The following is an 11,878-nucleotide window of genomic DNA, read 5'->3' as shown; positions in this document are numbered from 1 at the left end:
CGTGTTTCGTCGGAAAAATAATCCAGTCTAACAGAACATTCAAGGTATCCTAAGTACCACGATATACAAATACTACCCTTGTAGATTTGTTGGAATTATGTACACAGCACCTACAACCTATAAAGAGAGGTTCTAAGTGTTTGATTTCCTATGTATTTTAGTACCAGTTTCGAGTATAGGTCTTGGACTTTTTAAAATAGAGCATTCTGTATGATAAACAGATCAAACATGCTTTGTTGAGGCCCATTAAAAATGTACGTATCTGTATGTGATTTCCAATTGTCGAAGTCAGTACGGACGTACAGAAGCCCGAAATTACCATACATGTATGCTTCTTTAGTTTTCTCACCTCTGCGTCTTTTTAATCTTTGACAGTTTTGGCACAGTTATATTTTAAGTTCTAGCCATCATGTGTATTATTGGCAGAATTAAATTTCTTTGAAATATTGGATTATCTTATTATTGGCGTTTACTTTTATGAAGTAGTTTCTATTCGATATTAAATAATTAAAAAGTATTCAATGAGTCTATACAATAAACAAATAATAACATCAACAATGTATTAAATAAGTAAACCAACTCGAGATTGTTAAACGAAGGAAAAGGGTTCTTTTATTTCACCAGTACGAAATAAATATCCGACAAATCTCATGCCACAAGAGAAATAAACGCTGACAAAGTTTATGAGAATATGATCCTGGGAAGTACATCTGGTCAACTCGCAACACACAAGTTTCACCCAGTTAATATTTTATAACAATAAGAGTAATCGTTAAGAAACAATAGGAATACCAATATATAAACAGAGAATAACGTATCATGTATTGGTCTTAAGAAAAATACAAATAATTAGATATAAATAAGAAATAATACTTCAATGGCGCTGCATGAGTGTTCATAGTTGAATTTTAAATTTTGAAAAAGAAATGCTACCTTTTGTTCTTATTATAGGCCTACGTATAACTAACCTTTTTTTAATTTGTGTTTTAAGGTATTCATTGTTAGAATTATAGTAGACTTTGAAAAAAACAAGCATTATAAAATGTAAAATAAGAAAAAAAATGTATCATGTACTATCCTTCAGAAACAAAGACTTGTAGAAGTAGGAAAAACTAAGTCGATGGCACAAAGGGTCGTGATGGGTTTTTCTAGTTAAAACACGTTTTGTTTTAGAAATTCGGATACATGATAATTTAAGAAAAATGAGACATACTTTTAAAAGAGAAGCTAACTAACTTTTGCTTTCATAAGAAATCTATGTATATTTACTTTAATGTTTTATTGATATACGCTTTAAGTATTTATTAGTATTAAAATAAGAGTAACCATTAAAAAAACGGAAACTGTACTATGTAAACTAAGAAAAAAATACATTAACTATCTGTTTAGAGAACTGCAAAGAATTATACGAATACGAAAGATACTTTTATAGGTTTACATACATTTACTGTTTTTTTGCGTGTGTTTATTTGCGACTTAAGCACTGTCGATAGGAACCATTCGTTCCTTCTTTCCTTCCAAAGCCGGTAGGGGTGCTTCAATCGTCAGAACACCATCTTTTGACAAAGATGATTTGATCATTTCGGGGTTGGATCCTTTAGGTAGCAAAAATTCTCTGTTATATTCCCGATAAACTTGTTTGCAGTCTGATTTCTCTTCATGTTTGGCGTGCACCTTGACAGAGATAAGATAAAAGTCAATATTTTGATAATGCACTACTGAAACAAGTTTTTAATAAAACTTCTTTTATGGTGCGAACGCCGTTTAGAAGCTGGTGAAGCACGAGATATATGCCTAACAAAAGGTCTTATGACAAATATAAATTATAATCATGTTCGCCAGGTTTTAAAAAGCGTTCACACCATAACGCTTATATTAATAATATTTCAATCAGTACCATGTTCGTTTTATCCCAGACAGCCTAGAGTTCTGGATTGATCAAATCGAGTCGTCGGCAACAAATATGGCGTAGTTAAAATATAATAATAATAATAATAATAATACACTCTTTCAATTCTTGACAATTCGTGAAAAACTAGATTAAAAATGTGGGGTTAAAATATAAAAGAAGTAACAAATATAATTAACTGTTTTTGTTTTTTTAAATATCTAACACTTGCTCAAAGATCGAGGATATTTTAAAGCATACAAACTAAGTTTCTGTAGGTGTATTTAGCTTAGAGGCCAATCAGTGGTAAGTTTTAAAGCGAGAAATTTGTTCATGGTGAGTGGGGCAAAGCACAGATAATCCTCGAGGAGTTTTGCGCTTAACAAACTAGGGATATTTTCCTTTTAGTTTATCGTATTAATGTAATGCAAAAGTTCGAATACAAGATATGTAGCGTCAACGTTTCAGAGTCTTTATTACTAAAAAGCTGGAGTTATTTCTTTTTTACGTATTACAAATATAAATCTTATCCAATTAACCTATCCTATGAATCGAAATCAAAATTAAACAAGCCAAAGAAGTTGTATCGTTCGCAGAAATAGTCTGAAGGCTTAACTGCAAGAAACCGGATTTTGATAACTCGTTATGTAGCTTTGCCTTAATAAAAACGAAACCAATTAACATAGCAACAGGAATTTCCTTCGTTTAGAAATATCGGTGCGTTATAAAGCTTTCTTGTTGGATTTAAAGTAATTGAGGTTTGAATTTACATTAGACAACGGCTACTACCGCTGCAATGAAAAACTGCCCTCAAAGGCAATGTCGACGCTGATCGTTTTGATTTTTCCTGCGCTAGTCCAGTCCGTAATTTATCAGTGGAAGACTAGAGGGAAGATAGTTATTACAGCCCACCAACTTTTGAGCCTTATTTTTTATTTTTTACAGACAAATAGTGGGATAGAGCGTGACATTATAACACACTCACGGATGATACGATGAGCATATTTTTAGTGAGACGGGGTATTCTATTCAAGCGCTCTAACCACCAGCTGCTTATGATGTAGTAAAACCATGCAAGATGCTGATGCATTACATTCATGAATATTTTGAATGGCACAAAAACTACCTTTACTTATCAATTGAACCAAATGGATTTGTAAATTCAGGGTCTTATGAAGTTAATCAAGTAAGAAATGTTTTATGTTTAAACGTAGAGCACAGCCGTTTTTCTGTTTATTTTTATCGCTAAGAATGAAATATTGCATGAATATTCTTCCATCTTTGATACACTTTCTTGTCGTTAGGGTACGCACATAGTAACAGATAGCGAGACATGGTTATTTTTGGCTGTAAATCACGAACATGAATTTTAGTCATAATTTTAGTTAATTAAAAAATAAAAACTTACATTTAGACATTTCTTTTTGTTATTGAGCTTTTCACTAGACATTAAAAGTCAACTTTTCATCTGACGTTTCGCCAGTGACCTGCCCGATGATCTCAAACTGAATGTTTTGTTTCAACTTGTATACTTTACCTTCCGTGATGGCTTTCAGGCTACACATTAATCAACAGTAACAACTTGAAGCTCTCCGGTGGAACGATGGTAAGTTTACGAACTTACAACGGTAAAATCCGGGTCCCGCTAACCCCCCTCGGTGAATTTGTTCGTAAAAATTACCAGTGGGAGCCTAGTATATTATCAAATACATAAGTAACGATTACCAATGAGAGTGTAGAATTAATAAAAAGGTATCAGGTTTCGTCACTAAGATACGAAAGTAATATTAGAATATAGTTTACTGAATTATGAAGTTTGTGCATGCACATTATCAATTCGAAGATTCACGGTTCGGGGCCCGCTGTTATAAAACCTCAATTCTCACTTTTCGGCTGTTGATTGCCCTAAACGTTCATGTTATCATTACCTCATGATGCGTGAAGTAACTTTTTATGTAAAGACTGTATGTTTCTATTTTTCACTCATCTGTGAAAAACTCGCTTCGTCAACAGTACTTTCCTCCACTGGGACAACCAATTAGCCACCAAGCCACTGCTTAATGAGTATGAGTTACTTCATAAAAGCACGCTACCAACTTAACCCCATAGTTTCCATGGCAAACAACACAGAGAGGTACGTTGATATTATATAAATTATTTAAAACGTGATTAAACATTTATCACTGTACATAAAAAAAAAAAGAACATCTCTGTATACATAAATCCAAACAACAGTTTGGAAAACAAAAACTCTTCCGAGTCTTTCCATAACAGTTACTTAATTAACCAGTTTTTTTTTTTTTTTTAACATTGTTAATTGTGTTTGTTTGTGTGTGTGTATTATATCAAAGCCTCATTGGGCTATCTGCTAAGTCCACTGAGGGGAATCGAAGCCCTGATTTTGGCATTGTAAATCCGAAGACTAGATCAGTAATAGATAATAAAGAGAAGACATCAGTTAGGCTTAATAAAAAATTCATTGGCGCTTACTACTTCATCAAGTAAATCTTTAGACAAATAGCTATTTACATTTTTTTTGGAGGGAAAGGGTTACTGACTAAAAATAAACTCGAAATTATTTATTGAATACCTAATCAATAAATTTCAGAAAAAACCTTTTTACTCTCATGTGGGTAGAATACTAAAATTATTTTGTAAACAAACAGCAAAGCTTTAATAAGAAATTACTTAAACGCATAGTAGGCGAAATTTAAGATACATAAAACGTTTGTTTAAAATTAAGCACAGTTACACAATGGGCTATCTTTGCTCTGCTCACCACGAGTATCGAAACCCGGTTCGTAGGCATTTGTTTTCGTTTGTTTTAGAAATTTCCAGCAAAGCTGCTTGAGGGCTATTCGCTCTAGCCGTTCACAATTTAGCAGTGTAAAACTAGATGGAAGGCAGCGATTCATCACCCCCCACCACCAACTCTTGAGCTACTCTTTTACCAACGAAAAGTGGGATTAACCATCACATTATGGCGCCCCCACGGCTGAAAGGGAGAGGATGTTGGTGTGACGGGGATTCGAACCCGCGACCCTCATATTACGAGTCGAACGCCTTAACCCTGGTGCACAGGCGGCATGCGAGTCCACAGACATATCGCTGTGCCACTGTAGGGTTATACAAAATGAATGAAAAGAACCGTTAAAAACAATAATGTTACTACTTCATCTTTAGCAAAACATGAAACTAAACCCACAATGGAATGGGGAAAAAAAAACACTTTTAGTACAACCAAAATATAAATGAATCTACACTGGATGATGGAAATGTCAGCAGATGGCGTGAAATTCATTAAAATGTAAATTTCATTACAGTAATTTTTTTGGTGAGGGTATAATAAGTAATTCTGATTCTTGCTGAACCTTGCACTTCCGAAGATGGCGCAGTAAACACGTGTTTAGTGTGACTGATTTCAGTCTCATCGGAGTTTTATTTCTTTGAAACTAAACAGCAAATTATTTGATATATATTTTTTAATTTTTGGCACCCGAATTTTGTTTGTTTCATATTTCGCGCAAATTTACACCACGATTATCTGCTCCAGCCGTCTCTAATTTAGTAGTGTAAGACTAGAGGGAAGGCAGCTAGCCACCACCACCCACCGCCAACTCTTAGGTTACTCTTTGCCAACTAATAGAGGGATTGACCGTCACATTATAACGCCCCCACAGCTGAAAAGGCGAGCATGCTTAGTGTGACGGGGATTCGAACCTGCAACCCTTGGATTACGAGTCCAGTGCCTTAGCCACCTGGCCTGCACCCGAAGTAGATTCATTTTTAGAATTATGTTAATAAATTGTTAATTGAAAATTGCAATCTTAACAATGATTATTCGGGATGTTCATACATTTTCCTTGAAGTCGGCTCACTTCTCGGATGGCCTTATAAGGTGTAAACATTAAACTAGAAAGTACTGAAAACTAATATTACGGTTTAAAACTAAATGAGAAGTTTCTTTATCTTAGGTTGAAATATTACTGTAGTTTATTTACGGTTCAGTTCAATACATATAACACCGTAAAATAACTGACGCCTGTTATAGCTTGGTAGTTCGGGTATGTTTGCCTTTTAAGCGGTGGGGGCGTTATAATTTGATGAAATTCCACTTTTTGTTTGTAAAAGAGTACTCTAAGGAGTTGGCGGTGAGTGGTGTTGATTAGCTGCCTTTCCTCTAGTCTATCAATTCTGAATTAACGCTAGCGTAAATGGCCCTCGATTACTTCGTTAACCTGAAGATGACCTGAGAAGGCCAAAACGTTGTTCTCTGCTCTATTAGTAAATGTTTATAACCATACCAGTCGTCCTGAGATACATTTATGGCTCTCGATTACTTTTACACAAAGTTCAATACATAAAATAATTATCCTTGCCCTCGGTGGCTAAACGATAACTCTGAGGGCTTATAGCAATAAAAAGTTAGCATTTCGATATGAGCAATGGGCATAACACAACCCATTGTGTAGCTTTGTGCTTAAAAAATATTTTTGTATACATTACAGTTTTATTTCGGGTTTTTTTTTCTAACGTACACATGATACATATATTTTCTTTATGGATGAGATACGTTACTTTTACTTAGTAGTCAATAATGTTCAGGTGAAAATTAATAGAAACATCCACCATGCCTGTTTTGACAGTCAAATATATTACACACCTACGCATCTAAATTTTTGCCACTAGAGGGGATTTATATTTAAAGGTTCAGTTTTTACTGGAAAAGTAGAAGCATTCTGTTTGCTTGTTTTTTTAATTTTGTCCAAAGCTGCATCAGGGCTATCTGCACTACCCGTCCCTAATTTAGCAGTGTAAGACTAGAGGGAAGGCAGCTAGTCATCACCATCCACCACCAACTATTTTACCTACAAATAGTGGGATTGACCAAACATTATAACGACCCCACGGTTGAAAGGGCGAGCGTGTTTGGTGCGACGGGGATTCGAACCCGCGGCCGACCCTCAGATTAAGAGTCCAGCGCTCTAACCATCTGGCCATGTCGGGCCCTAAGTAAAAAAAAAACAACTCCATACAATGAATTTACTGTGAAAATAGTTGAGCTCGTAACTTAGTTACGGGTTAAACATTATTCATAGGAAGATAATATTATTGTGTGTGTGTGTGTGTGTGTGTGTGTGTGTGTGTGTGTGTGTGTGTGTGTTCTTATAGCAAAGCTACACCGGGCTATCTGCTGAGTCCACCGAGGGGTAACATTAGTAAAATTGATTAAGTTAAACATAACGTTTACGTGACTGTATTCATTACAACAATTGTGACATCTGTCATAAGTACAAACAACTATGTGTATCGTATAATATCATGCTTTTATCTTAATTACTATTTTACAGTTGCCCAACTTAGGAGCAATTTTGACAAAAAAAAATATGTAACAAAACTTTGAGATGATATTTTGGGAGAAAAATGGTATAATTAAATAATCATTTTAAAGCCTGTATATCATTTTCAGTACACTAGAAAAAAAAAAGAGTGTGGGAAAACCGTAGTCTTTTGTGACTGGGGCAAGAAGACGAAACAGCTTTTTTTGCTATTACAGGATATAACGCTTGCTTCACGCCTTATATGGCTCTTGAGTAAAAAGGACAGCTCGGCACAACTACCTGCAGACGGTTGTCTACCGTTTTCACCACGATTTCCTCTGGGGCATATTGACTGACGTCAAATCGTAGCTTGAGTTCCTTGCCATCTTCGCCTTCTTGGATAAGGGGAGAGTCGAGCCGGTCTAGCCAAGAATGTTGTTCCGACTTATGTGTGGTGCCATTGTCAGTGTGGGCGCTCGTGCGTTGAGACTGGCTCCTGCTTAGGAAATCGCCCTCACGGTCCATCAGCTGCGACCGGAATCTGCTCATCTCTTCCTCCATCCGTTTCATCTCGGCATCGAAACGCTCTCGAATGGAATTGAATTCCTGATCGATGACATGAGAGTCAGTTTTGAGGATGGGTACCTTTCTTTCTGAACTGGCCATCTGCAAGAATAATAATTAAAAATAGTAAATCACATGAAGACGATATATACTTTAATATGAAATCAGTGGAAACTTTCCAATATTCATGAACGGGCACAATGGTTCATCCAAATAGTTGCTTTAAGCTAACACATTGGATCCTCCCCTTATCTTAATTACCTTTCCTATTCTCGAGGCTGCTTACGATCGTTGAGACACCTCATATACTGATGCATCAGTAATTCTTGGACAGATTTATCAGGTGGCGTCCACCTTTCCAAGTGGTCATCCCTATTTTAGTAAAGAGAGAGTAAGGGAAAAGCAAGCAGTCTACACCATCCACTGTTGAAACTTGGATTATTTTATTATCAACGAAATGTTGGACTCACTGTCACATATAACGCCACCAATGGCTTGAGTGGGGAAGCACATTCGAAGACGGGTATTCGATCTTGCGACCAGAAGATTTAGAGTCGAACACGCTAACCAACAAGTCATTCCAGTCACAATCTGCATTATGTACTTATTTCAAATTGAATAACACAGCAATTTGGTATGGTACTACATGCCAGTTTCTCGTCACTCATACAACAATTGTAAATATAATAGAGCGTTAAACGAATCGTCTTTAAACAAGATCATTCTAACATTACATATACAGATATATGTAACTGAAGGCGTTGTTTCTTACCTGCGAATGGTGCACAAGCGTTTTATTTAAGTAATGGTAAATTTAATGTAAATTACTCACTAATATTGTGATCACTGGATTAAAAAGTGATTTTGTTTTTATTAACTTTCAATCTTGTTTAGTTACAGTACTATCAAATAGCAAAGCAGGTCTCTCGTACCACACCTAATTGTCACATTCTCTCTTTCAGGATTTGTCAGTACAGAAAAGTTCTCTCTTACGTTTACGGCTATATTATTTATAACCAGTAGTCAGGCAAGGTTTTCGGCTACCAAATGACGTATTATGTTGTTTACTCCACAAAGATTTACACGTCACTAGCAAATAAAATATATTTTTCTCCCACGGTAACGATATTGTGTAGATGAATGATGTTACGATGGTTAGAGAGTATTGTCTGCTTTTCATGATATTATTCATGTTTCTTATTGCATTATCGTATTAAGTAAAAATTATTGAATACACTACTACCGCTAGTACGAGAAAACAGTGTACGGAAATTTGTAGTTTTTCGAAAAGAAAAATATCTCAATGAGGTAAGAACGTTATTATTATAACAAAATCAGCTTTATGTTCAAGAAGCAACATGGTACTGACCGCTGTTAGAGTTTTTATTAAGTATATCATATAGGCAGTTTGAGTTAATAGTTGTACGTTCATTTATACACTACATATTTAAGTTAATCGCATCCACTATAGATTTTAAGCCTAACTGTTTTAAATTTCAACAAATAAGAAAACCATTGGGAAACATATAACGAAAAATAGAAAGTATAAACTTCAAGAAGCAAAAATGGTACCTACCGCTGTATATAGTCTATGTTAACCACACCAAAGGGAAAATTGTAATCTACTTTAGTCTTCGACTAAAATTGTTTGACCTGAACGTTTACTATCTTCTTAACGTTACCAAAACCTCAACACTCGTCTCAACGTAAGATGTCTTCAAATTTACTTATATAAACCCTGTAGCAGATTTAAGAATGACGTCACCGTGTCTTTAGTCGAAAAACTACCTGCAAACAACTCTTCAGAACGTTCGAACTCGAAATATGTATGTATTGCGCATGTCTACAGAATAATAATAAAAAAAACGAAAAACAAGTGCTCGTTCACGTCCTTCGAAATTCTGCTATATGATTGGTTATTAACAGACGTTCGACAAGTACAAAATGTGTGAGACAAGTTTTATAAGATTCAAGTGGTGGTTTGTCAGTGCTCTGCTTTCTTTCACAATTCGTTTTGTAATTTTTTAAGAAAGAACGTCGAATGTTAAGAAGCAAGTACATAGTTACATACTGGTGAACTGTAAACAATATAAAGTTCAGGGTTAAAAGTTTTGAAGAAATAACAAAATGTCTTACTGTAAAAAACGTATATATATATGTATATATTTTAAATTTCGCATAACGATACTCAAGGGATATCTGCAGTCCCAAACAAAAGACAACGGATATTAAAATACCAGTACGTGAGTGTCAAACTACAACAGATACAAAGGTTTTCGTGAGAGAATCGATTTCCTCAATCTTTCGGCATATTTTATTCATAACGTACTGAGATAAACAGTGACGTTCAATATCATATATGCATGATGCCTTTCTTTCACCAACTTCGCACATACTCCCTCAGAAACTAGAAAAATATAAAAGTAAAAAATATATAAAAAGAAAAATTACTTCATGTTAAGATTTCTCTAGAGAAATACTTTGAGACGTAAAAGTTTTCTTCTTCCACTTATATTACAAAATAAATAAATGAAAATGCTGCCGTGGATAATATTGTCGCATTGAAGAACCACGTTATTTTTTAACATTAACGAAAGGACACAAACAAAAAAACAACGGTTATACAAATACGTGTACGTGTGTGTCAAACTACAACAGACACAGAGGTTTTCGTGAGCGAATCGTTTTCCCAAGTGGGCTCAAGCTCCTACCTCCATACCCTTATGTTTTGCAAACGTACATGTTTTTTTTTCTTGTCTTTATTTCCAATAAAACTGTCAATAACTAACAAAAGACACACCCGATTCTGCATCTTGCTTGCCACGAGATTATAGTGATAGTTTGTTTCATAATTTCGCGCAAAGCTACACGTACGCTATCTCCGCTAGCAGTTACTAATTTAGCAGTGTAAGACTAAAGGGAAGGCAGCTAGTCACCACCAACCATCGCCAATTTTTGGGATACTCTTTTACCAACGAATAGTGGAATTGAGCGTCACGTTATAACGATCCCACAGCTGAAAGAGCGAGTGTGCTTAGTGTGACGGGAATTCGAACCTGTAAACCCTCACATTACGAGGGCAAAAGTGTATGCCAAAGTATAGCAATATATTTTAAAGATTTGTCTCCCTATTAAACTTTTTTTTTCAAATAAATTTAACATTTAATTTTATTTTTTTGTTCTTTGCGAAATTTCTTCAGATTGAGAATAAACTTACAATATATTCTGTCTAAGGACAAATTAAAAACCAGTAAGTATTTTTTTTTTCCTGAGAACTTCTACGGCTCTCACAAGGATTTACTTGTACAAGAACACATGGTATCTTCCATTGTTAAATTTCGCTATGCAAATTTTACTTTTAATGCAGGTATAGTGGTAAGGGCACTCGACGCTTATTCTGTGAATCGTGGGTTCGTCCTTTGACCCGTAGGGGCGTTGTAAGGTAACGACGAATCCATATATTCGCAGCTAAAAGTGTAGCACTAGGTTTGGCGGTGGGTGGTGATGAATAGCAGCGTTCCATCTAGTCTTTCACTACTAAATTAAAATCGATTAGCGCAAGTAGCCTTCGTGTAGTTTTGTTTCAAATTAAAACCCTAAGAATAAGAAAATACGTCACTATATACGTTCTTGTCAACGAATACGAACCATTTTTGGAAGGACAATGAGCAACAATGTTCTACATATAACCACAATTGAAAATCTGGTCATTTTTAAAAGAGTTATAGAATTGAAAATGGTGTGAAAATCTGTTCCCATGTCAACAGACATTAATATTTTGTATTTTCTTTACCCTGGCCTTTGGCCTTGACCCTCGAAAAAACAACTAATTACTTATAATTAAAATGTACGCTAGCTTTGTTTCAAATTCATTTGGCTGTACTTTTGAGAAAGACACATAAAAACAAGTACCCTCCTTCCAACCATAAGGTGAAGGGCAGTGCAATGGAATCTGCGGGGGAGCGTAGATATTTAAAATTTGAAAAATACTCATTAGGACGTTTAATCAGCCTGGTGAAGTAAGCCTTCCCACAGGTGAATACGTTTAAAACTTCCGCTGATACCAGTCTCTGAACAATCTGCGCTGAAGACTATAAAACTGTTA

General features: G+C 35.3%; 1 protein-coding gene and 1 long non-coding RNA gene across 2 annotated transcripts; one reads left to right on the top strand and one right to left on the bottom strand.

Moving 5' to 3' along the window:
- Nucleotides 1-586: 586 nt before the first annotated feature.
- On the bottom strand, nucleotides 587-9,553 carry LOC143247283 (alpha-crystallin B chain-like). Its single transcript, XM_076495054.1, has 3 exons — nucleotides 9,350-9,553; nucleotides 7,510-7,875; nucleotides 587-1,674 (listed from the first exon to the last, which is right to left on the bottom strand). The coding sequence occupies exons 2-3, from the start codon at nucleotides 7,873-7,875 to the stop codon at nucleotides 1,477-1,479; spliced, it is 564 nt and encodes a 187-aa protein (XP_076351169.1). The 5' UTR covers nucleotides 9,350-9,553; the 3' UTR covers nucleotides 587-1,476.
- LOC143247284 (uncharacterized) lies at nucleotides 3,230-8,893 on the top strand. The gene is made up of 3 exons (XR_013026461.1): nucleotides 3,230-3,494; nucleotides 3,902-4,022; nucleotides 8,736-8,893. It is a non-coding gene; the product is annotated as an uncharacterized LOC143247284 (long non-coding RNA).
- Nucleotides 9,554-11,878: the final 2,325 nt, after the last annotated feature.

The sequence above is a fragment of the Tachypleus tridentatus genome, chromosome 3 (genome assembly GCF_004210375.1).
Source record: "Tachypleus tridentatus isolate NWPU-2018 chromosome 3, ASM421037v1, whole genome shotgun sequence".
Taxonomy (NCBI): domain Eukaryota; kingdom Metazoa; phylum Arthropoda; class Merostomata; order Xiphosura; family Limulidae; genus Tachypleus; species Tachypleus tridentatus.
The sequence above is the reverse complement of the archived record's forward strand: the minus strand, read 5'-3'. Positions and strand labels throughout refer to the sequence as shown.